The sequence below is a fragment of the Hyaena hyaena genome, unplaced genomic scaffold, assembly GCF_003009895.1.
Source record: "Hyaena hyaena isolate Hyena2069 unplaced genomic scaffold, ASM300989v1 scaffold_56, whole genome shotgun sequence".
Classification (NCBI taxonomy): Eukaryota; Metazoa; Chordata; class Mammalia; order Carnivora; family Hyaenidae; genus Hyaena; species Hyaena hyaena.
Genome location: NW_024080688.1, coordinates 3,442,176 through 3,466,642, shown reverse-complemented (window position 1 = coordinate 3,466,642; position 24,467 = coordinate 3,442,176). Strand labels below are relative to the sequence as shown.

Here is a 24,467-nt window from a genome sequence, read left to right as displayed (position 1 = left end):
CTTAGTTTATTTTTGTTTAAAATTTTTTTGTTTATTTATTTTTGAGAGAGAGACAGAGACAGAGTGCAAGTGGGGGAGGGGCAGAGAGAGGGAGACACAGAATCTGAAGCAGCTCCGGGCCCCAAGCTGTCAGCACAGAGCCTCACAAGGGGCTTGAATTCTTGAACTGAGATCATGACCTGAGCCGAAGTTGGACGCTTACCCGACTGAGCCACCCGGGTGCCCCTTAACTAATCTGTTTTTGCAGTGATCGGCTCTAAGACCAAAAAACAGATCGTTGCTAGGCAAACTCTTTTAGGTTCCCAGGAGCAGAGGGAGATGAGACAGTGGGAAGAGAGACTACAGAATGTTAGAAAATGAAATCAACTGTAAGAGGCTGGCAGAATTGGTGCTCCCTGGGCTAGAAACCTTGACCTTGACTCTTCTTTCTGTTTCCTTATTTCTCTTTACGAAATGAAAAGAAGAATTCTCACTTACCTGTCTCATGAGGTGATTAGGAGGATCAAATATGAAAGTGCTTGTGAAATGTGAAGCAGATAAACTGCTACTTAAATGTTATATTTATTCAACTGCAAAACACCTATTTTTTTTTTTTAAGTTTTTTTTTGAGAGAGAAAGAGAGAAAACGGGAGCGGCAGAGAGAGAGGGAGAGAGAGAATCCCAAGCAGGCTCTGGACTCAGGGCTGGAACTCACAAACCGCAAGACTATGACCTGAGCCAAAATCAAGAGTCAACTGACTGAGCTACCCAGGAACGTCCAAAGCACCTATTTCTTGACATCCACTGCTAGGCTTTGGAGCGCTTAAGGAATAGGAAAGGGTCCTTGTCTTCTGAGGAACGCAGAAGTTAGAGGGTATTTTTAGGATAATGCGTACAATGGGTCTTTAGACTGTGGACCTGAAGACTTAGAATTGGCCTAAACAAGGCCACCGTCAGGCTTTAATCTCAAGATGACCTAAGCCTGTAGGTGTGCCCCAGGCTTGCTTTCTGTGTGTGTCACCAAGATGAGGACTAAAGCAGTTCAAGTGCTCCATGAGCAGGAGGAAGCTGTGGGACGATGGGGAGGGTCCCCACAGAGCCGGGAGCCTCGTCAGCATCAGAAACCACAGGAAACCAGGTCAGTGTGTGGGGCCGGCTCCCTCGGCTCCAGGGCTCAGCTGTGAGTTCTGGGGCTTCCTGAACAGACGGTACTGATGAGAGGATCCTTGAAGCTGGATGCCCCTTTGGCATGGACCCCTTTGCCCAGAAGAGCTGGGTGGAGAGAGGAAGCTAGGCTCTAGTCCTGAGGGTCAGCCAGGTAGGGGGCAGGCTGAGTGTGGGGGCATGTGAGATGTATGTGCATCCTATCATGACTTTTTGTTGTTCTGCTCAACTCTGAGTGGTGCCTCAGTCACCTTTGTCTCCAGGCCCCATCACAGAACAGTGCTTCACAGTACTATTAATTCTCTAAGTGAGGGGAGGAAGCACGTCTCCAAGGAAGCTCCAAGTCCAAGAGCGAGCGCAGTAGGCGGGTCAGATCTGCAGAGTGTTGCAGCAGTAGGAGGGGTTAAGAAATAGGTGCAGCCCTCCATCCCCCTAACCCGGTGCTGGCCTCTTTCCTGTTATTTCTCTGCCAGAGCAGGAGCCCCTTGCCCTCCAGGTGGGGGCAGTAGGGTTTGGGGGGGGGGGCGCACGCGTCCCTCCGCTGGGAGAAGGAATGCAGCCCGGCTAGCTGGTTAGGATCCGGATGCAGGAGGAGCTCTGGGGCAGGGCGGGGCAGCAGCAGGCAGAGGCGAGGGCTCCTGCTGCCCGCATTCTCTGCTCTGCACAGCGAGGCCTTGCCGCCCACCTTCAGGCTGTGCAGCCATGCTCTGGGGGCTCTGACCCCACGGAAGTCCATGGGGAGCCCCAGACTGGCAGCTCTGCTCCTGCCTCTCCTGCTCTTCATTGGCTTCTCTGCCCCCACTGGGATTGGCTGCCCCTGTCTTCCGCACCGGAGCACCCACTGTCTGCTGGCCTCCCACATGGTAAGATACCCCTCTGCCCAGTGGGGACAGCTGCCCGCCACAGGCTGGTAAAGGTTCCCACTCTTCTGCCTCTCCTCTCCTGCCTCCCTGCGGCCTGGTGGCAGCCCCAGGGTGTCCCTCATGTGGCCTCAAAGGGGTGGCCAAGGTTCTGGTGTGCTGAGGGCCCGGGCAGGGGTTGAGCTAGAAAGAAGAGAGCCAGAGTGGATGGGCTATTAGCTAATGGGCCTTGGAACTAGGTGATTTGAGGCAAAGACCCCAGGGAGAATGCCCCCCATGGGAATCCCTACTAATAATTCTTCTCTCCTTTCTTACCCTTACTGGGCCCTGTGCCTTCAGGAAGACACTCTCAGCGGTGAGTCTCATCCCCTGCCCTGATTCTCTTCTGTGTCCCTTTCGTTCCAGATCTCTAATGAGCCAGTCATTTTTGGTTCCCAACTTGGGAAGTACCATATCAAGGAAAAATCACGGGGTTTAGAATTAGGACAAGCCTGGATTTGCCTTGCAGTCCCGCCACACACTCCACGTGTGGCTGTGAGCAATGCCCTTAGCCCTTCTGACTCTCCGTTTCTGAGGGGTAGAGGAGTGCGATAGAAATGATTGTATGATGAAAGCTGTCGCCCCTGAGCTGAGGAGAGGATTAAATGAGAGACAAAGGATAATCTTTCCCCCTTAACAGATCTCTCCCTCCGGTCGGTGATACAATAACGCTCCTTCATATCTTAGGGTACGTTCTGGTTTACAGATCATTTTCCCACACCTTATCTCACTTGATCTTGACAAGAGTCCTACTTATGAATGAGGAAGCTGAGGCTTAGAGAGATCCGTCATTCGCCCAAAGCCACACATCTCAGTCTCAAGTGCAAGTTGTCTGAGGCAGGAGGGACCTCCTTGGACCCTATCATTTGATTCTCTTATCGTCCTTCCCAGGAGGGTCTGCCCATATTCCTTGCCAGACCCACTTGGCCCTTCCTGTGTCCCCAAAGCCTTGCTGTGCTCAGCTCTGGCTCCACCCCTGCTGTTCGCACCTGCATCTGGTGTCAAACCCTTCAGGTATGAGAAACAGCCCTTTCGGCTCTTCTCAGGAGGAATGTGAATTAGGGGTATGGGGCGGGGGGGGGGGGGGGGGGGGGGGGGGGGGGGGGGGGGGGGGGGGGCAGGCAGAGGAACTTGGGACTTAGCCTACTGAACAGATGTCTGTCCTTTCGTCAGCCTCAACAGAGACAGGTCATCCGAAAATAGCATACCATGACTGATATCCATGGGTTCACTTTTATCATTTTGTGAAGGTGCTTCTCCTTTCCACTGGTACCAATTCTTCGGATTAAAATGTTATACTTCCATGAGTTTACTATTACTGCTTTCTGTTAGCGAAGTAACACCTTTCTTATTCAAGTCTGCGTTTTCATTGCCTAGCTCAGTGCCTGGCACATAGTAAATGCCCAAACACTGTTTAACAATTGGCAGTTTCTAGTTTTGCACTGCTGCAAGAAAAAAGTGGACAACTTTGCATATATATAGCTTTTTCTCTACTTAAGGAATTAATCCTTTTTTTGACTATATCATAATTTTTAGGACTAAGGAAGCTCAGTTTCATTACCCTCCATGATCTCAAATGGCTTACTGTCTAACATCAAGCCACATTTCCAGATAGGGGAGGGGCAGCGAAGGGCTGGATTGTCAACATGTCCTTTCCTGTGCAGACCTCCAGGGGGGCTGGATCCGCCTCCTGGTGCAGGAACACAGGAAGCCATACAAGTTCTGGTTCTGTAGGAGACACAAGCTGCCAGCATCTGCTCAGGTACCCCCCCCCCCACCCCGCCAGTTCCAGCCCTGCCCCACAGCCCTTTCCTTTCGGGCCTCTCGTTTTGTTCTCACCCCATGTGAGAGATGTCATGGCGATGAAGTCGACTCTTCTGTCCATTACAGTTAGGGAAACTGAGGTCTAAAGGTTGAGCAACTTGCCTGAGGTACTCCAGGTTCCAGAAGCCGTAATAGAAGCCTGATCCCTGGCCTTAAGGCCAGCCTTGTTCTCTGCCTACAGAGGAAGCTGCTGAGTAGCTGTTGCCTGTCCGAGAAGGGTCCTCACATCGCTGTCCCCTTCCCAGACATCTCTCACAAGGGACTGCGCTCTAAAAGGACCCAACCTTCAGATCCAAAGGCAGTGGAAAGTCTCCCCAGACCCAGCTCACAACGGCATGGAGGTAGGCATGGAGTGTGACCAGAAATGGGTGCAGCCACGTAACGGTGACTGCGCTGAGGCCAAGAGAGAAGGCTACCAGGCCCCCCTCTCCCCAGGGCCCGAGTTCTCCTTTGATTTGCTGCCTGAGGCACGGGCTATTCGAGTGACCATTCCTCCGGGACCCGAGGTCAGCGTGCGTCTTTGTCACCAGTGGGCGCTAGAATGCGAAGAGCTGAGCAGTCCCCTCGAGGCCCAGGTATGGAGTGTCGTCTCCCTTTAAAAAGCCAGGTCACACAGCACTGCAGCGAAAAGGGCCTCCCTTTTGTACACATGGGGGAGACTGAGGCCCAGAGAGGGACAGTAATTGTCCACGACATCCCTGCATTTTTGAAGTGCCTAGCATTAAGCCTTCTTTGGATTAGACAGAAAATGCAGGGGGCCTTGTCACCCTGGGGGAGAGGAAGGGAAAGGGCAGACAGAGACCTGGAGCAGCCATGAATGCCTAGCAGAGAAATGAATACGGCATTAATCTCCAGTGAGAAAACCCCCAGATTTAGGTTGCACTAAGAAGGCATTTCAGTTCCCCCCAGGGAGTGGTCACATCTGTCCTGGTGCCCTTCCATCGCCTTCCTTTGTTGCTGCCCCTTAGAGAATGTTCACTCAGCCCAGGCCCTGATACCCGACTTGAACCTCCAGTTGTTGCGGATGCCCTTGTATGCAGCTGGTGTCATTTACAGGGACGAGACTATATCTATGAGACCCTCAGCTCTCTTCATTTATAAAACAAAGATCGTTTTAGATTGCTAGCATTTAATTAATCGAGTTAACGTTTCTAGCACCTACCTGGCATACAGTTGGGTCTCCAGAAATATATAATCCTTTCCCTATTTCCTCCCTTTCCCCACTCCGTATATTGAGATACCCAGAGCAGAGAGACTACAGAGCAGGGACGCCCCTGGAAGGGAGTGAAAGAAATAACCCTTGGGGTGCCTGGGTGGCTTAGTCGGTTAAGCGTCCGACTTTCGCTTAGGTCATGATCTCATGGTTCGTGGGTTCGAGCCCCGCGTCGGGCTCGGTGCTGACTGCCAGCTCAGAGCCTGGAGCCTGTTTCAGAGTCTGTGATTCCCTCTCTCTCTGACCCTCTCCTGCTCACGCTCTCTCTCTCTCTCCTAGAAATAAATAAAACATTAAAAAAATTTTTTTTAATAAAAAATAAAAAAAAAAAAGAAATAACTCTTTCCTCAGTGAAAGAAAGAACTCTTCTTTAAGAGGAAAACGGGTGTGTTGGCCAAGATCCTAGCGCCTGCTGCCCTTGTCCAGGGTGCCCAAGCTCTTTCTCAGGCACCTCTTCTCTCCTTTTGCTGCTTTGCCAACAGAAAATTGTGTCTGGGGGCCGTGCCATAGACCTGCCTTATGAGTTCCTTCTGCCGTGTCTGTGCGTAGAGGTGAGCAGAGGGAAAGGATCGGGTTGTCCGCGGCTCCGCTCCTAGGCCTCCCAGTAGGTCAGGCGTATCTCCAGCAAGTCAGGCCTTACTGTCAGCATCTTGACAAGATGCTTGGGAAGACTGCTGCCAGTTTGACTGTGAGCCACACACCGGGTCAGAGATGGAAGCGTCCTGCTGAATATGGGACATTTTGGGGGTGATTCCAGCCTCAGTCCGGCCCAAAGCCAGCCTTCCCTGGTTCAGACTGGCCCCATCCCACAGACACAGAATGCACAGTTGCCTTCGCTGTGTGTTCTGAAGAGTCACAGTGGGGGCCACCGCAGGGTTCCACGTGGCTCCAAAAGTCTTGTCCCCATGAGCCGTCCACAGCAGCCCTCCTCTCCTTACAAAGCTGAGGTGAGTGGCATTAAGACTTCTTCGAACTAGACAGAAGATTCAGGGGACCTTGTTAACCAGGAGGAGACAAAAGGGACGTGCAGGCAGACACCTGGAGCAGCCGGGGTGGCCGGGCAGTCCAGAGGGATGGGTCCACGCAGGGCGCCGGGCGCCTTGGGAATCACTGGGCAGAAGCCAGGGAGCCAAAAGTGGAGGAATGTGGGCCTCTCCTCTTTCTGGGGAGGATAGTTTCTCCTTCCCAGGGACAAGGGGACTCAGCCCCAGCCCCACACTTACTGATCTTGCTCCTATACACTGCCCACACGCTGCCCTGACCTCCTCCTCTCGGCTCCACCGCTCAGGCAGCTTGCATCAGGGCAAAGTCAAGCCAGAATGAGTTTCAGGTGTGACTGATACAGGACAAGCCATTACTGTGACCCTCCCTGACTGCCCTCCCTGTCCCCGCAGGCATCCTACCTGCAAGAAGACACCGTGAGGCGCAAAAAATGCCCCTTCCAGAACTGGCCTGAAGCCTGTGAGTGCTGTACATATGCATTCTCGTGTATTCACAGCCTCTCTCTGTCTCTCTTACACACACACACACACACACACACACACACACACTCACACTCACACTCACACACTTCGTACCTTATGTTGTGGAGGAAGCCCCCAGAAGGTATGCAGGCACTTTCTCTGGAGTCGGTGGGGGAAAAGGGCTATCACATCTACCAATCAGCCTGCCAATAAATCAGTATTGAACATTGTACTAGGCACTGTGAGAGGTTCAGAAATATGAGAGGACTGGGAGGTGGTGTCCTAAGAGAATGGACCAGAAATCTTGGAGTCGCATCCTACTTACTCTCTGAACCTCAGTTTCTTCATCAGTTACGTAGTGATACCTGCCCTGCCTTACTTTCCAACTGTTGAGGAAATGAAGCTTGAATTCAGTATCATATGTAAAAGTGGTTGGTGATGTCTGAATTGCTCTATGCATGTTATTATCCCCAAATTAAAGAGACAGGACCTTGAAACACAACAAATGAGTAGCACAAGGCAGGCTACAGGCCAGGGCATTGTTATAATTAAGGATTAGGCTGTAGGTCATGATCTCAGGAAATGGCTGAGTTTCTGAAAGGGCGGAATGTCTGAGCAGAGAAGGTCTCTTATAGAAGGTGGCATCTGAGGTGGGCTGAGAAAATGGGTACGATTTCATTTTTTTTGTTTTCTGAGAGAGACAGCATGAGCCGGGGAGGGCCAGAGAGAGAGGGAGACACAGAATCCGAAGACAGGCTCCAGGCTCTGAGCTCGCTGTCAGCACAGAGCCCGACGCGGGGCTCAAACCCACGAACCATGAGATCGTGACCTGAGCTGAAGTCAGACGCTTAACCGACTGAGCCACCCAGGTGCCCCCCAAATATACAGATTTTGAGTTTGGGTAGCAGCAGCGAGCTGGCCAGGATGGAGGCACAGGAAGGAGGGGAGACAGCTTAAGTGGAAAAGGTCATAAACGGTCTGGAGAAGGCATGCTCATCACTGGGTACCTAGACATTCCAGCAACCATGCTGGGCACCTTCACAAAGTCATCCGCTGCTGCTCTGGGGATGGGGGTGCAAAGCGAGGCTGAGGCTGAAGCGGGGCCCAGGCCTCCCCAGGCCTCACTCTCTGCCCCTGTCTGCCGCCTACCCAGATGGCCCGGACTTCTGGAAGTCAGTGCACTTTACTGACTACAGCCAGCACAGTCAGATGGTCATGGCTCTGACGCTCCGCTGCCCACTGAAGCTGGAGGCCTCCCTCTGCCAGAGGCAGGGCTGGCACGCCCTGTGTGAAGACCTCCCCAATGCCACGGCTCGAGAGTCACAGGGGGTGAGACAGGCCTCCCCAGGACTCAAGTGGGCAGGGCTGGGGCCCAGGGCCCTGCTCCCTGACTAACTCCCTTCTCCTACCACAGTGGTACATTTTGGAGGGAGTAGACTTGCACCCCCAGCTCTGCTTTAAGGTACAAGCATGGGTGATGGGACAGAAGGGGTGCGGATGGTGCCTGGAGCTTACTGACATGCTGTCCTTGGATTTCTCAGTTCTCTTTTGGAAATAGCAGCCACGTTGAATGCCCCCACAGGACCGGTGAGCCAATAAATGACCCTGGCTGGGACCCCCTTCCACCATTTAACCCTTCCCCAACTGTGACCACGCCAGACCCCAGCCCTGCCCAGACTTTTCGATCAACCGCAGGCCAGCTCCTACCACTTCCTTCAAACGGAATGTCTCGTATGATGCTCTTTCCCACCCTGGCAGCGCCATCCTGGAACGTGAGCATGGACACCCACGCCCAGCAGCTGGTCCTTCACTTCTCCTCGAGGGTGCACGCCACCTTCAGCGCTGCCTGGAGCCATCCGGGCTTGGGGCAGGACAGCTCGGCGCCCCCTGTGTATAGCATCAGCCAGGTATGGCCTCGTAGCCAGGGTTTGCCCCCACCCCCACCCAAGGTCTGGTTGCTAGGAGCACACCAGGTGGAGGCAAGCAAATCTCTGACTTACATCATGTGGTTATTGATTTACTTGATCAGCCTTTGTCGGCTGGTTTCTCTGCCAGTCAGCGGGGTCTTTGATGGACCACTGTCCAATCCGTTTAGTTTCTGAACTAACGGGGTAAACAGAGGCAAGAGACTGGCCCTCTTACATCCAGCTGTCCCCTGACCCACTCAATCTGCTGCCACGTTTTATACCAACGCCCTCTCTGGAACCCTCTGTCCTCTCCCCCTGTGCTGCTGCTTGCCCCCACAAGGCACTTGGCAGAAGTTCCCGGCCTCTTGGGGGGCAGAGTCCCTGGAAGCTAAAGTCCTCTCTGCAGAAGACTGCAAACCACTGACAAATTTAAGTCTATTTTGTGAACTGGCAACAGTTTGGCTAGCAGACTTTCTTCTGTGTATCTGATATAAAAACCACAACCAAATATATCCACCAAACCACAGCACCAATTTGACTAAGCATGACTAGCTTTTTCCAATTCTTTCTTAAAGGCTCACTTGCAGCTCGCTTATTCGTTTTGCATTTTATGAGGGCTCCCAGGCAAGCAGGTGGTAGCAAATGTTTAAGATTTAACACCAAGCCATGCTTAAGATTTAAGACAAAGTCACATGGGATGACCTAAAAGTGAGAGCTAAGCCCATGGACTCATCTCTCTCTGAGCCGGGAAAGGACCACCTTCATTGCGTTCAGCCGTGGTCTGAGAGTCGCTGTCTCAGCATCTGCTGGCAGCTGGCTGGAGAATGGGGTCTGGGACGGAGCTGATACAGGGGTTGGAGGTGGAGAGAGTTTCCAGAGGATGGAGACTCTGGTCAACTCCCTAACCAGCACCCAGACTGTAGGGTGGAGCCGTATCCTGCCTGTAAACAGATGGCAATCGATTCTGACCAGTTTAACATGTATTTACTGCATCCCTACTCTGTGTCTACCATGTATTAGGCTCTGGGAGCTACAAGAGAGCTATATTACACAGCCTCTGCCCCTAAGGAGTTGACAGTGTAATGACAGCTACTACTACTAAATGAATACACACTGCACTGTGGGAGACAGAGGGTGTTCACGTGCCCATCCCCATGTGATGCTCTCAATAACCCAGTAATATAAAGATTACTTGTCTTCATATATAAGTGAAGAAACTGAGGGTCAGGGAGGGAGGTAACCTATCTCCACACAAAGAGCACACAGCTCGGAACCACAAAGGCAAGAGTTAAGCCTGACTTTTTATTTTATTTTTTTAATGTTTTTATTTATTTCTAGGAGAGAGAGAGAGAGAGACAGCGTGAGCAGGGGAGGGTCAGAGAGAGAGGGAGTCACAGACTGAAACAGGCTCCAGGCTCTGAGCCGGCAGTCTTGCACAGAGCCCCACGCGGGGCTCGAACACACGAACTGCTAGATCATGACCTAAGCGAAAGTCGGATGCTTAACTGACTAAGCCACCCAGACGCCCCTTTTATTTTTTTTTTAATTTTTTTAAATGTTTTTATTTATTTCTAGGAGAGAGAGAGAGAGACAGCGTGAGCAGGGGAGGGTCAGAGAGAGAGAAGCCTGACTTTTTAAAACCGTGGTCTTCGGACTTCACAACTTAGGTTCTTTCCCATAGACAAGCCATCCCCTCAGACATGTGGGACAGAGAAGGGAGGCAGCGTATAATTAGCCTCCTTGGTTCATGAGCTGCTGGAGGACAGGGACGACATCTGTGTCTTCTTTCCTCAGGGCTTGACACAGAGTAGGCACCCATAGTATGTTTGTTGACGAATGCCCAATCGCCTGATTTATTTTTTTAACGGCATTTTATTTTTATTTTTTTAATTATTATTTTTTATTTCTGAGAGAGAGAGAGAGACAGCATGAGCAGGGGAGGGTCAGAGTGAGAGGGAGTCACAGAATCTGAAGCAGCCTCCAGGCTCTGAGCTGGCTGTCAGCACAGAGCCTGACATGGGGCTCGAACCCACGAACTGTGAGATCATGCCCTGAGCCGAAGTCGGACACTTAACCGACTGAGCCCCGCAGGCGCCCCATCGATCGCCTGATTTAAATGTATCAGATCCGGGAATGTCCAGCAGGATCTGAGAATGAAGCAGGGGGAAGACTTCTTTCTTGTCCGCGGTCACACTTGGCCTTGAGCTTGGGTAGGATTTGGGTGGGGCTGGGGGGGTAGGAAGGAGGAAGAACGTGGGCAAAGACTCAGACTGGAGACAGAGCCAGACTTGAGTCTATGGAGATGGTCATTCTGCGCTTTGTTCCCACAGACTCAGGGCTCAAGCCCAGTGAAGCTAGACCTTATCATTCCCTTCCTGAAGCCAGGGAGCTGTGTCCTGGTAAGGAATCGTTTCTTCACTCTGCACATGCTCCCTCAGTATCTACTCTTCAGGTGGCATGTGGGGCAAATCCAGTTTGCAAAAGTGTTTGGTTTGGCCAACATGGTGTTTGAAATTGGAATTAGTTGCCACCATTTAAATATTGGAGAGTTCATATTTTAAAACGCTGATTTCAGGCTTCTCGAAAATCAGAAAACCTGGTCCACTTTCATACATGGTGACATGGTGACAGTGGGCTCGAACTCAGTGGCATCTGATTACTTCATTCGGGGCCTGTGCCCTCCAGGTTCTCATGGATGCCCTGGCCAACTCTGAATTTATTTTTTGAGTTTGCCACTCTTGACCTGTTGTGTGCCCAGCCAGAGCTGGACCAAACACAAACCCTGTGCGGAGGAAAGTCCCTGTCCAGGGGAACTTCCCCTTCGCTGTCCCCATTCAACCTCCCCTGGGAGGAGGGGCCACCCTGGCTCACAGGGATGGGGGGCTCTGTGCCCTCAGGTGTGGAGGTCAGATGTTCAGTTTTCCTGGAAGCACCTTTTGTGTCCGGATGGTGAGTTCTCGGGAGAGGAGGGGTGGGGTGAGAAGGAGGTTGGGCACTGAGGACCCTGGCTTGGCCTCACCCTGCTTGACTCAGTCTCTCATAGACACCTGGGGCTCTTGATCCTGGCACTGCTGGCGCTCACCACCCTGTCGGGCGTCGCTCTGGTACTCACCCGCCGGCGCCCACTGTCGGGTAAGCTCACTCTGGGGTAGCCTCGAGGGTTCAGGTCTGCACAAGGCCTAGACTGGTTCCCCCGCCCTTCCCCTGCCTAGGCTCCTCAGCCAGGTGGTGGGTCGGCTACCCGGGGTGGCGAGCCTCAGGCCCCCTAGTGGTCAGGGATGGTTGAGACGGAACAAAGGTCCCTCTGTGCAGGGGGTTACTGTTAAGAGTCTCTGCGCACGAGACTATTGGGGCGGAAATCCAGCCCGCTCTGCACCTGCCAAACCTGGCACCCTGGCCCTGACTCCTTCCGGGGAGCTTTCATCTAATTAGCCCAAAGGCACAGTATAGGCTGAAGTTGTCCTGGGTACCCATCCACAGCGCAGATAAGGAGCTAGGTTCCTACATCATCCTAGTTCCTAGGCACCCTTTGAGTTGTCCCGGGGCGGGGATTGGGGGAGGGGAAGTGCTGGGCCGCCTCCTAGCCCCCCACCTCGTTCCTCTGCTGCTCCCGCCCCCAGGCCCGAGCCACGCGCGGCCGGTGTTGCTCCTGCACGCGGCGGAGTCAGAGGCGCAGCTGCGCCTGGTGGGAGCCCTGGCTGAACTGCTGCGGGCGGCGCTGGGCGGCGGGTGCGACGTGATCGTGGACCTGTGGGAGGCGACGCGCGTGGCGCGCGTGGGCCCGCTGCCGTGGCTGTGGGCGGCGCGGGCGCGCGTGGCGCAGGAGCGGGGCACCGTGCTGCTGCTGTGGAGCAGTGCCGACCCCAGTCTGGCGGGTGGCCCGGATCCCCGCGCGGCGCCCCTGCGCGCCCTGTTGCGCGCGGCCCCGCGCCCGCTGCTGCTGCTCGCGTACTTCAGCCGCCTCTGTGCCAAGGGCGACATCCCCCCGCCACTGCGCGCCCTGCCGCGCTACCGCCTGCTGCGCGACCTGCCGCGACTGCTGCAGGCACTGGACGCTCAACCTGCAGCCGGAGCCACCAGCTGGGGCCGCCTCGGGGCTCGTTCGTGCCTGCGAGGTCGCCTTGAGCTGTGCAGACGGCTGGAACGCGAGGCCGCCAGATTTTGCCAACTGAGGCTGAGCAGAGACAGGCGTACGCGGAATGGTTGGAATCCCTGAACGAGCCTTCTACCCTGAAATCTTTGGGGTGCCGCCTCGGGACTACTGGCCAAAAATCCTCACGCTGTCTCCCAGCCCCGGAGCAGAGCACCTCCCTCGCTGGCCCAGCCCCTTCCCTACGTGTGTCTGTCTGGCTTCTTCCTTACGATGACCCTTTCAGAGCCAGCAGGGAGAGTCGGTCTTTACTGAGGGCCCCACTGACCCCAGTTCCCCTCAAAATTCCGGACAGAGTAGTTTGCACCTGCACCAGTCCAGGCTGGAGCGGTGCGGGACAGGGGCCGGGGAGGCAGGAGCTATGGCAGTTCTGAGTGACGGGTGACTCCAGAGGGTGGAGAAAACCCCTTTCTGAGCCAGGATACCGCTTTCCCCCACTGGAGTCCAGCCCAGAGGAGGAGGGAGGCGGGGAGAGAGCCTGATCCAAGGAAAGAGGCTTCAGCCTTGAGTAGCCGGGACAAAGGTGTGACCAAGATCAAGAAAAATAAATAAAGATGAACATAGTGGATAGGCTAAGAGACACAGTGTGCTTCTCTAGTGTGTTCAGAGAACACATGCTGAGTTGGAGGAAGGCTCAGCACACCGGGTGGTTATGCATCAGTTGGCGGGCCCGAACCCTACCTGTCCACAGCGACAGTCTTCACATTCTCACAAGCAATGCCTCTGAAAAGGCCAAGGAGGATCTGGAAATTCTCAGTGTGAACAGGCTCAGGAAGGTCCATTTGTCATGTAGCCGGCCCAATGCAACGGCACAGATGGGACCTCTGTCTGCCCGGCTCTGAGTCCCTTTCCTCCATACCACACATGAGCAAAGGCCGGGAAGTGGCAAAAAGCCCACTTTCTGGTGCCCTTTTTCCCTGCCTTGAGAGCTCCTGTCCCACAAAGGGTCACTGAGTCCCAGGGCATATGTGAGAAGGGACCTGGATGGCCCAGTACGAGGAGATTCAATGGGCAGCAAAATCCCAGATTCACAGGGGACGTGGAAATGCCCTAGGATTACCCAGGCCCTCTTCCTTCGGGACTCCCTGGGTGAGTAAGAGCTCCCTTACTCAGCCGTGACTCTTCGGGGGGGGGGGGGGGCCCTCCCAGCTAGGTGTCAGCAGAGGAGGAGGAGGAGAGGGAGAGAAGGAGGTGAGGCCACCACCCCAGTCCAAGGGTGCTGGCTCCCAGGCCTGGTGTTGGTGGGAGGGACAGGGAGGGAGACAGGGCGGGGCGGGAACAGCCAGTTGCCTGCCGGGAGCCAAAGCGAAAGCACTCTGGCTGAGTCTGGGACGGGATTCAGGACGCCCAGGAGAGGGAGTGCTCAAGCCCGGACTGGAACCCCAGGCTGAGGAGGGAGTCCAGCCCCTCCTGGGGCTGAGTGGGAACAAGGGTCCCGGGTCTGCCCCCCCCTCTGGGGGGGGCAGGACAGGACCTTGGGCCCTGGTGCCTTCTGGCACCTGGAAGATGCCTGTGCCCTGGTTCCTGCTGTCTTTGGCGCTGGGCCGGAGCCCCATGGTCCTCTCTTTAGAGAGGCTTGTGGGGCCTCAGGATACTGCCCGCTGCTCTCCGGTAAGTCTGGGGAACTGGGAGGCTTGAAGAAGGCTCAGGGTTCAGTCTGCGGCCCACTGGGGCCCTGGCCTGGCTCCTGTCACTGTCACTACTGCCAGAACTGCCCTGGCTGGTCTGTCTGGTGCTGATGGGATACGAAAAGAATGGGGAGGGGGCAAGAGCGGAGCCTGTCTTCTTCTGGAAGGGACTTGAACAAGGAGCCCCGGAAAGGTGGGCGGGGATCTCAGGCAGGGAAAGGTGGCAAGATTCGGTGGCATACTCTCACTTGTCTTTACCTCCTCGCCAGGGTCTTTCCTGCCACCTCTGGGGTGAGTAGCCCGACTTTTAAAGAGAAAAGATCTGCCCGGATTGGCGGAAGGGAGGGGGGATGTTCCAGTTGCATGCCCTCACCACCCACCTTCAGCCCAGGAAGAGCCCAAAGCTCCTTGGCCCCCTGGGGGTGTCAGGCGCAACTAACCTCTGGATTCTGAACAGCTTTAGCTCTCACCCCGCCCTTCACGCACAGATGGTGACGTGCTCTGCCTCCCCGGGGGCATCGTGTCCGCCCCAGGCCCCGTGCTGGTGCCCACACGCCTGCAGACGGAGCTGGTGCTGAGGTGCTACCGGGAGACTGACTGTGACCTCTGCGTGCGTGTGGCCATCCACTTGGCCGTGCACGGTGAGCGTGTCATCCTGTAACCGTGTGTGCACACGTGAGTGCGTCCGGGATGGGCACAAGGACCGGGGAGCCCCTGCGGCAGTCCTGCGCGTCCTCGGCGTTCTCCTGGAGAACACTGGCCAAAGGACCCCCAGGGCAGCCCGGTAGCCCTGTCCACCCACACGCCCCTGGCCCCAGCCCCAGGCCTGGCCCCTGCTTCCCAGCACTGGGCTTTCTGGGACGAAGCCGAGCCCAGAGCCAGCCCAGAGCTGGGGCCTGACCTGGGCCTTGCTCTCGGGTCCTTCTAGGGCACTGGGAAGAGCCTGACGGTGAGGCAAAGTTTGGAAGAGCAGCTGACCCAGAGCTTGAGGAGCCTAGGAACGGTGAGGAGAAGATGGCCGGCCCAGCTGCGCCTTGCCCGGGCCTTGCCCGCGGCCCCTGGGCCTGACCAGTCCCCTGCCCTGTTGCTCACAGCCTTTCTCCAGGCCCAAGTCGTGCTCTCCTTCCAGGCCTACCCCACCGCCCGCTGCGTTCTCCTGGAAGTGCAAGTGCCCGCTGCCCTTGTGCAGCCTGGTCAGCCTGTGGTATGCAAAATGATAGTAGTAAGAGCAATAGCCGTCTTCGAAACGTGACATCTATGGGGCGCTCTCGTGCGCATTAGCTCTGTGTGCAGTTTCTGGTAAGGCTGTGGGCAAGCCCGTTCAGCCCTTTGTGCCTCGGTGTTCCTGTCTGTAAAATGGGAACAAGAATAGTCCTACTTCATAAGGCCGTTGTGAGAAATAGATGAGTTGGTATGCGTAAAACGCCTGGTGTAATGCCCAGCAGTGAAGGGCCTCAGGAAGCTTACTTTTCCCTTTCTCTTGTAATCCTTAAAAGCACCCATGGGGGCTCCTAGGTGGCTCAGTTGATTAAGCATCTGACTTGATTTCGGCTCAGGTCATGACCTCATGGTTCAGTTTGTGGGATCGAGGCTCATGTCAGGCTCTGTGCTGACAGCGCGGAGCCTGCTTGGGATTCTCTCTCTTCTTCTCTCTGCCTCTCCCCTGCTTGCCCTCTCTCTCTCAAAATAAGCAAACTTTAAAAAAAAAAAAGCACCCGTGAGCAAGGCATTATCATTGCCTTCATTTTCCATAGAGAGAAACCGAGGCTTGGAGAGGGGAAGTCTGTGGGTTGGATCTCCTCCTCCGGACTTCCTGCCGTACCGTCTGCCCCGTGTACATACTGTGGCTCAGGGTGTTGGGGCTTCTCCCTACCTCAGGAAGCCACATGTGTTTGGAAGATGTATCTCCCCCCGGGCCAGATCACTCAAACCCTTTGACTTCCCCTGCCCACCCCACCCCCCCACAAGTTCCCAGCCAATATCCTCCCGCCTGGAAAATTACAGAATCATCTGCTGGCCCACGTCAAAGGGCAGTCGTGAGGTCCCCTGAAGCATTGTGTGTGGGAGGGGCTTCTGCTCACCTTAGCTTCGGCCACATGATGCAGGCAGGTCAGCAGGGTTGGGCGCAGGGGCTCAAATAGCTAGGGCCCCTATCCCTGCCCTGCTGACACCGCCACTGCGGGGGGTGTGCTTTAGAACTGGGGGCCTTTCTTTTTTTTTTTTTTAGTTTAGAATTGGGGGCCTTTAAAGGAAACGTTAACGGGAGAATTTCAGGCTATACAGTATAGCGTCATTGGTTGGGGGAAGGGGTGCGTGGAGTGGTCCATGGACGGGAGCTCAGAGCCCTTGGCCTGTATTCTGAGCCCTGTACCACCAGCCATCCACCACCCCTCTCCTCACAGGGCTCCGTAGTATTTGACTGCTTCGAGGCTGCTCTGGGGGCTGAGGTGCGAATCTGGTCCTACACTCAGCCCAGGTACCAGAAGGAACTCAACCTCACACAGCATTTGCCTGGTAAGTGGCGCCAGAGCCTCAGGGGCCCCGGGTCCTGCCCCACCCAGTCTGTTTCCTCTCTGGCCACCGCCATTCTGCTCGCGTCCCCTTCCTTGTCCCATGCACTCTCAGGCAGGGGTCTGAGCTCCTTTCCTCCCCAGGGTCTGTCTCTTTTGTCTCCTCTCCCCAGGTGACAGTGCTTCCCAGTGCTTGAGGAAGGTGCTTTGGGCACTGGATAGATGGGGTGGTATTTAGGGCACAAGGAGCCCTTCCCAGTGCTCCCCGGGGGGGCAGTCTGCTCCTCTTCTTTCTTTGGCCCCCAACCCCACTGGCGGCTTTTCTGTGATCTCTCCCCAGACTGCAAGGGGCTGGAAGTCCGCGACAGCATCCAGAGCTGCTGGGGTAGGGACTATGGCCAGCTGAGGCTGGCAGGAGGGAGGGGCAGGGTCTGGTGTGTGAGGGACCCTTGGGGGTGGCTTCAGGCCTGGGCTTGCCACAATCCAGATACTCACAGGCTCGTTTCTTCATCACACACGAACTGCAGTAGCTCCTACTCTGCACCAGGCATCGGGAATATGAAGGTGAATCTCTTCTTCCAACAGATTTATTTATCAGTACCAGGGACATCTACAGGCCAAAAGCATTGTCAGGATTATGGTGCACCCCCACTCCCACATACACACATATATCAAAATAACAATAATATTAAACCATAAAATAAGGTTTTATGTCAAGGCTCCGATGGTGTTTCCCAGGCACTCTTTGAATTTTGTTTTTGCTTTGTTCGTTTTTGTTGGCATTGTATTTTCTTTCTTACTGGGGTATAACATACACACAGGAAAGTATGTAAAGAGCACTAATTTTGAAGTCCAGTTCAATTAATTTTTACATATGTATACACTTGCATAACTACCACCCAGATCAAGATAGAAGCAGTGATGTTTCCGAGCTCTTACATTTTTTTCCATCTTATTTCCCTTTTGGTTCCTTAGCTTAAGTTTGGCCTGTCTCTTTGGGAATTCATTAGAAACTACTCAGCACCAGAGCTTTGAGGACACAGATATACATCATGCATTTCATGTCTTTATTGAATCACCGATTCACCTATTCGGCAGATATTTATTGTACGATGACTCTGCCCAGGGAATAGTCCTCAGCACTGGAGATAAATCAGTACACTAAACTGACAAAGATCCCTGCCTTCACAGAGCTGACATTCTAGCTGGGAGTCAGGGTCAAGGTAGGGGTGATGGGTGGGGGACACAGCAAACACATGAAGGCGTGAAATACACAGTACGCTAGCGTGATTAGTGTTGTGAACATTTGGGGAGGGGAGAGGGGGAGATGGAGGTTGGGGGTTGCAGCCGGCAGGCATGGCCTCACTCTAGTGAACAAAGACCCGAAGGAAGTATGGGAGGAGCCGTACGGGTGTCTGAGGGAAAGGGTTCCACACGCAGGGGGAACAGCCGAGGCAGAGCCTGAAGCAGGAGTGTATCTGGTGCGGTTACGTATTAGTAGAGAGGACAGGGGTCTGCACTAGATTAAAGGACAAGAGCACCAGGAAATGCGGGTAGAGTGCGGTCAGGGCGGCTGAATTGTGGAAGGCCTTGCAAGCCGTTCTAAAGGCCCTGGAAGTAATCTGGGGGGTCATCGGAAGGTTCTGAGCAGAGGATGATTTACCTTCCGGTGGTTGCAGGATCCTTCTGGGTGCAGAGGGAGAAGAGTTGTGTCAGGATACTGGGCTGGCTGCTGGGGACAAAGTCTGCTCTGAGTTGAGGACACTCATCTAGGGGCCTTCCAGTCTCAGGGATTTGAAGGAACTCTAAGGGGTCAGTTGGAGGGTGTGACCAGGCTCCAGTGTGCAGAAGAGGTGACGGAAGTCTCTCTCTTTGCCCCCCCCCCACCCGCACAGCCCTGCCCTGGCTCAATGTGTCTGCCGACGGTGAGGATGTGCACCTGGTGCTGGACGTCTCTGAGGAGCAGCGCTTTGGCCTCTCCCTGTACTGGAACCAGGTCCAGGGCCCTACAAAACCCTGGTGGCACAGAAACCTGGTGAGGCCTCCCTGTCCCTGAGTCCATTCCCACTGTAGGCCGATGCCCATGCTAAGGAGGCGAGTGCGTTATCAAAGGGGACCCTTGAAGGGGACACAGCGCCCCCCACCCAAAGCAAGGAATATTGGGGGGGGGGACAGCTACCTGCCTGGTTTCCTCGACTTTGGCCTCCAGCCTTCCTGCTCCTCATCTCCCCTACTTCTCCCCTTCTGCTTGTCCCACAGACTGGGCCACAAACCATTCCCTTGAACCATACAGATCTATTTCCCTGCCTTTGTATTCAGGTAAGAGAAGAGCCCAGCGAGGTGCCAGGGGAAGGGAACTGGGGAACTGATGAGGGGGATGGCCCTGACCCTCCTAGTCTCCCCATCCTCCACACTCTGCATTGAGGTGGGAACTATCGCTCCCTAGGGTGACTAGCCCTCTCCTGGCCTTTGCTGTCCTGACTTCTGCCCGTTGCGGGCTCTGGATGCTTTTCCTGATGCTCTCTCCACAGGACTCCTACTTATGCTTCACGGCCCCTTTCAAATGTCACCTCCTCCTTGAAGACCTCCCTTTCTCCTCCAATTGTCTCTTTGTTCTCCCCCCCGGAAAGTAGAGCACGTGCTGTGAACTCAGACCAGTTTGAATCCTGACTCTTGCCATTTGCTAGCTGTGTGACCTCGTGCAAGTCACTTGAGCTCTCTGAGTCTGTTTTCTGTCTGTAAAATGGGACTAACAATAGTCATAGGGCTGTTATGAAAGGAAGTATCCAGGCTTCTGTATGTTGGCTCTTTCTTCTTCCTTCTTCTTTTTTTTTTTTTTTTTTTAAGATTTTATTTTTAAGTAATCTCTACACCTAGCATGGGCCTTGAATTTACAACTCTGAGATCAAGAGTCACGTGCTCTACCGACTGAGCCGGCCAGGTGCCCCTCTTTCCTCTGAAAGATACATGATTGTGTGTCTAAATGGTCATCAGGTCCCATCTGTTTTCCCTCTGACATTAACGTCTGTCATTCCCCCTACCTGAATGCCCTCCTTTCTTTGCTGTACAACCAAATCCTTCCAACTCAAATGTCACCTCTTTCCCAGAACTTTTCCTCAACTCTCTGGCCTCTCCTATCTTCCAGTCTTCCTGCACTCGTGTCTTTCCATTTGTCACTTCCTTTCTTATTTGGACACCTGTCTCGTTTCTTCTTGCATATAACAGATGCTCAATAAATGAGGGATCAATTTATTAATTTATATACACATTTTCCCCCTTTTTTCTTTACTGAGAAAAAAATGACATCTAATATTTTATTAGTTCCAGGTATACAACATAAGGACTCAGTATTTGTAGATACTGGGAAATGATCACCAGAAAAAATTAATATCAATCACCATACAGAGCTACACCTGTTTTCTGGTGATGAGAACTTTGAAGATGTACTCTTAGCAATTTTTAAATACACAACTACAGTCCCCATGCTGTTCATTATATTCCCAAGACTTATTTTACAACTGGAAATTTCTATCTTTCAACCTGCTTCACCCATTTTGTTCACTCCTCAATGCCACTTCAGGCAATCACCATTCTTCTCTCTGTATCCGTGAGTTTGGTTTTGGGTTTTTGTTGTTGTTGTTGTTGTTGCTGCTTTTTGTTTTTGTAGATTCCACACATAAGTAAGATCATGTGGTATTCGTCTTTCTCTGATCTGTTTTACTTAGCATAATGCCCTCGAGATCTATCCATCCATCTTGTCACAAATGTCAAGATTCACTTCTTTATATGGCTGAATAATATTCCATTCCATTTAACCATTCATCCACCATCCGCGGATACTTAGGTTGTTTCATGTCTTGCTGTAAATATCGGTGCAATGGACATAGGGGTACAGGTTATCTTTTCTAGATAGGATTTCATTTCCCTTGGATAAATACCCAGATGTAAAATTGCTCAATTACATGGTAGTTCTATTTTTAATCTTCTGACGAATTTCCATACTGCTTTCCACAATGGCTGCACCAATTTAGACTCAGCAAAGATATACAAGGGTTCTCTTTTCTCCACATCATCACCAACACTTGTCATTTCTTGCTTTTTTGTTTGTTTGTTTGTTTTTTACAAATAGTTTATTGTCAAGTTGTTTTCCATAACACCCAGTGCTCATCCCCACAAGTGCCCTCCTCCATGCCCATCCCCCCCTCCCAATTTATATACACATTTTATCCTCACTACAACTGTGAATTTGTAATTTCCTTGAAGATAAGGAAATAATATCTAATTCAAATTGAGTAACTCTCCCAGAGCCTCGCACAATGCCTGGCATGTAGTGGATGCTAATTAAGCCTGTTAAAGGATTGAACGAATGAAACTCTACTAACTAGTACTGTGACAGGACGCATAACAGATGCTCGTGAAATGTTTGCTGTGATATAAACGTCCTTACTGCCAAGCACAATGCCTGTTACCTAGTGGGTGGTCTTAACTGAAAGTTTGCTGAATAAATTAATGTATTAACTCTACAGCTTAGCACAGGGCTAAGCAAAGAATAGATATGCTTTAAAAGGCTATTGAAAGAACTGGGGTGCCTGGCTGGCTTAGTTGATACAGTATGTGACTTTTGATGTCAGGGTCAGGAGTTCAAGCCCACTGCAGGTAGCGTTTACTTAAAAAAACTATATATATATATATATATATATATATAGTCACTGTCTTCTGGATCCACTTTATCCTTAAGTCACTGGAGCAAAGTTGCTACCCCTGGGAGTTCCACTATTGCCTTTAGCAGTGCCATGGGACTGGGCAAGTCACTTTACCTCTCTGAATGTCAGTCTCCTCAGCTGTTTAATGGGGATGATCATTATATATATATATATACACACACACACTCCTGGAAGGAAGTGGAAGCCCAGGGAGCCATATTTCCTGACACCACTCATTACTCTTTTTCCACAGAAGAGTATATATATTTTTTCTATTAAAAGAATAAATGTCTGCTCCTGAAATTGTTGTACTATATGCTAACTAACTTGGATGTAAATGAAAAAAAGATAAATTATTAATTTAAAAAAAAGAAAGAAAAAAAGAGAAAGAATAAATGAATGTGTCCTTAACACCTAGCACAGTACCCGGCACATAGTAGGTTCACACAAAGTGATCATGGATTTAATTACCAATGTCCCTGGTGCCTACCACAGTGCTAAGACACATAGTAGGTACTCATTAAAAGTCTGTTGAATGAAGATGTCGCCAGACACTGGCATCGGGTTTGCTGGAAGAATAAATGTGTGCAACTCTAGGGCAAAGGGCAAAAAGACCGGACAGTGTTTATGAAATATCCGTGCCTAGTAGAGGCGAGGGTCCTGCCGGGTCAGCTGGGTTGAACTGACTTGTAGAGCCCTGTTTCTCTCCCAGGTGTGGCCGCTAGAGCCCGACTCGGTCAGGACAAGCATCTGCCCCTTTAGGGAAGGTGAGCAAACCCGGGCTGGGGCCAGGGTGGGAACGGTGAGGTGGAGGAGTGCTGGGCGCCCAGCGACCCCGCCCTCTCCTTGCAGACCCCCGGGCACACCGGAACCTCTGGCGTGTGGCCCGGCTGCAGCTGCTGCCCCCGAGGGGCTGGAGGCTAGATGCGCCCTGCTCACTGCCTGCTGAGGCCACTCTGTGCTGGCAGGCACCAGGCGGGGGTCCCTGCCAGTCGCTGGTCCCCCTGCTGCCACCAGCAAATGTCACTATCAACGTAAGTGAAGCGGTGGGAGGCTCCTGGAAGGACGCAGAAGCCCAGGGGGCCGTATTTCCTGACCCCGCCCATTACTCTTTTTCCACAGAAGGCAGTTGAGTTGCCGTTGCTGAATGCCCACCCCAACCTCTGTGTCCAGGTGAGAGGGGGGCACAAGAGCTCTGGGCTAGGGGCAGGATCCAGGGTGGACCTTCCCAGATAAGTCACTGTCTTCTGGATCCACTTTATCCTTAAGTCACTGGAGCAAAGTTGCTACCCCTGGGAGTTCCACTATTGCCTTTAGCAGTGCCATGGGACTGGGCAAGTCACTTTACCTCTCTGAATGTCAGTCTCCTCAGCTGTTTAATGGGGATGATCATAGTAACTACTTCACAGTAGTGAATAAAACCAGTACATGTTCCCACCCTACAGAGCTTATGTTCTAATAGAGAAAGGCGGACGAGAGACCTACACGCTATGTTAAAATTGTATATAAATACTATGGGAAAGGTGGGGAACGATAAAGGACGGTTGGGGTTGCAGTTTCGAGTGGAGTAGTCAGATGAGGCCTCTTGGGTGAAGGTGGTTAGGTGAGAAGGGAATGTAAAGACGTGAAAAGAGCTCATTTAGGGTCATAAGGCCCTTTAGCACAGACACCCTCACAAGGTTAAGGCTGAGAAAAATGAGGTATCTCCTGATCACCCAGCCTTGAACCCCGATCTGCCTTCGATCCAGAGTGCAGACTCCCCCCCCACCCCCAACCTCACAGGCCTCCCCTTACTGTCCTTCTCTTCTTTATGGCCTTGGCTCTTGCTTTTTCCTGTGCCCCTGACCTTGGCCCCTTCTCAGCAGGTGAGCAGCTGGGAGAAGCTGCAGCTGCAAGAATGCCTGTGGGTTGGTGAGTGAAGCCTGGAGAAGGCGGGAGCAGGGCCATCGTGATAGGGGTCACCCTTGGAAGGGCCAGCTCTTGGGGGGTGACGGTCAGGCACAGGAACGGGTGGGGGGCAAGTGGCAGCCTCCAGCAAGGTTGGGTCTCACCCAAGACTCTGCTCTCACCCTTTCCAGACTCCCTTGGGCCCCTCAAGGATGATATGCTGTTGGTGGAGACACGAGGCGCCCACGACAACAGATCGGTCTGTGCCCTGGAGCCCAGCGGCTGCACCCCACTACTCAGCAGGGCCTCCACGGTGAGGGCTCGGGGACCCTCCTCCACGCACCTTTCCGGTTCTGTCCCAAGCCTGGCCTCGAAGTTCCACCGTATTCAATTTCCCCTCCTCTGTTCCAGGCCCTGTGCTGGTGTCTGGGAATGTGGGGCGGGGGGTGGGGGGGTGGGATTCAGACCTAGGTCCTATTCTCAGTGGCCTCCTAGTAGTGTCCAGCCCCCCACCCCCCAACTATTCTGCTCAGCTACAGCTCGCTGGTCTTCTAAATGTGGTGCCCCCGGTGACAGTCCCCTTTTGTCTTGGCAGAGGGCAGGTCGCCTTGGAGAGCAATTACTGCAGGGCCTGCAGTCCGGCCAGTGTCTGCCCGTGAGTAGGCAGCAGGGGGTCCCCGCACCAACGCCCAAGGGCAATGGGCCTAAAGCTCTGTGTTGAGCTTCTTCCATCTCTGCCCCCCGCCTTGTGCCTCGCAGAGGGCACCAGGGAGACTCTCACCCTTCCCAGGCAGGGGCCTCCGCGCTGCTCCCCCTAGTGCCCACTCACCATCTATTTGTGCTTATTCGTGTCCAGCCCTAGGGAAGCCAAGAGTTGAAGAAGCATAGTTCCTGTTCCCAAGCTGCTCATTGCTGGCTAGAAGCCAGTAAACAGATAACCAAATTCATATGTGCTAAGCATCGGGTTCCACAGAAAGCTTCGAGGAAGGGTCATGTGCCAGATCTGGCAAGGAGGAAGGCAACGGTCTGGGCAGCAGGCATAATGTGATCAAACAGAGCAGCTTGTGGAGAACTACAGTGTGTGTGTGTGTGTGTGTGTGTTTGTGTGTGTGTGTGTGAGAGAGAGAGAGAGAGAGAGAG

General features: G+C 53.2%; 2 protein-coding genes across 3 annotated transcripts in view; both read left to right on the top strand.

Moving 5' to 3' along the window:
• The first annotated feature begins 1,786 nt into the window (after positions 1-1,786).
• On the top strand, positions 1,787-13,177 carry IL17RE (interleukin 17 receptor E). 2 transcript variants are annotated; one of them, XM_039231414.1, is made up of 16 exons: positions 1,787-2,006; positions 2,343-2,358; positions 2,934-3,056; positions 3,707-3,804; positions 4,048-4,207; positions 4,302-4,441; positions 5,562-5,630; positions 6,474-6,540; positions 7,696-7,871; positions 7,957-8,004; positions 8,084-8,129; positions 8,301-8,449; positions 10,780-10,848; positions 11,347-11,398; positions 11,483-11,581; positions 12,070-13,177. In XM_039231414.1, exons 1-16 carry the CDS (start codon positions 1,878-1,880, stop codon positions 12,663-12,665), a joined length of 2,037 nt encoding a protein of 678 aa, XP_039087345.1. In that variant the 5' UTR covers positions 1,787-1,877; the 3' UTR covers positions 12,666-13,177. The 2 variants fall into 2 exon arrangements, with proteins under 2 accessions (XP_039087345.1, XP_039087346.1); XM_039231415.1 differs by lacking the exon at positions 4,302-4,441 and having other exon boundaries at positions 4,112-4,207.
• Positions 13,178-13,899: 722 nt separating this feature from the next.
• The window catches only part of IL17RC (interleukin 17 receptor C), a 13,329-nt gene continuing 2,761 nt past the window's right edge, over positions 13,900-24,467 (top strand). The window contains exons 1-15 of the mRNA XM_039231301.1: positions 13,900-14,210; positions 14,497-14,518; positions 14,716-14,868; positions 15,156-15,230; positions 15,322-15,431; positions 16,630-16,741; positions 17,078-17,122; positions 18,633-18,772; positions 18,997-19,056; positions 22,153-22,207; positions 22,293-22,474; positions 22,563-22,613; positions 23,306-23,351; positions 23,519-23,640; positions 23,923-24,043. Of these exons, the coding sequence (XP_039087232.1) occupies positions 14,106-14,210; positions 14,497-14,518; positions 14,716-14,868; positions 15,156-15,230; positions 15,322-15,431; positions 16,630-16,741; positions 17,078-17,122; positions 18,633-18,772; positions 18,997-19,056; positions 22,153-22,207; positions 22,293-22,474; positions 22,563-22,613; positions 23,306-23,351; positions 23,519-23,640; positions 23,923-24,043 (1,399 nt within the window). The 5' untranslated portion in view covers positions 13,900-14,105. The remainder of the gene's footprint in view (positions 14,211-14,496; positions 14,519-14,715; positions 14,869-15,155; positions 15,231-15,321; positions 15,432-16,629; positions 16,742-17,077; positions 17,123-18,632; positions 18,773-18,996; positions 19,057-22,152; positions 22,208-22,292; positions 22,475-22,562; positions 22,614-23,305; positions 23,352-23,518; positions 23,641-23,922; positions 24,044-24,467) is intronic.

What these genes read in the sequence shown, in the direction of transcription:
- IL17RE (XM_039231414.1), top strand. Translation starts at nt 1,878, where the DNA reads ATGGGGAGCCCCAGACTGGCAGCTCTGCTCCTGCCTCTCCTGCTCTTC. An exon ending in GCAGTCCCCTCGAGGCCCAG is followed by an intron (nt 4,442 to 5,561) that starts GTATGGAGTGTC and finishes CTTTGCCAACAG; the next exon opens with AAAATTGTGTCTGGGGGCCG. An exon ending in GCACCTTTTGTGTCCGGATG is followed by an intron (nt 11,399 to 11,482) that starts GTGAGTTCTCGG and finishes TGCTTGACTCAG; the next exon opens with TCTCTCATAGACACCTGGGG.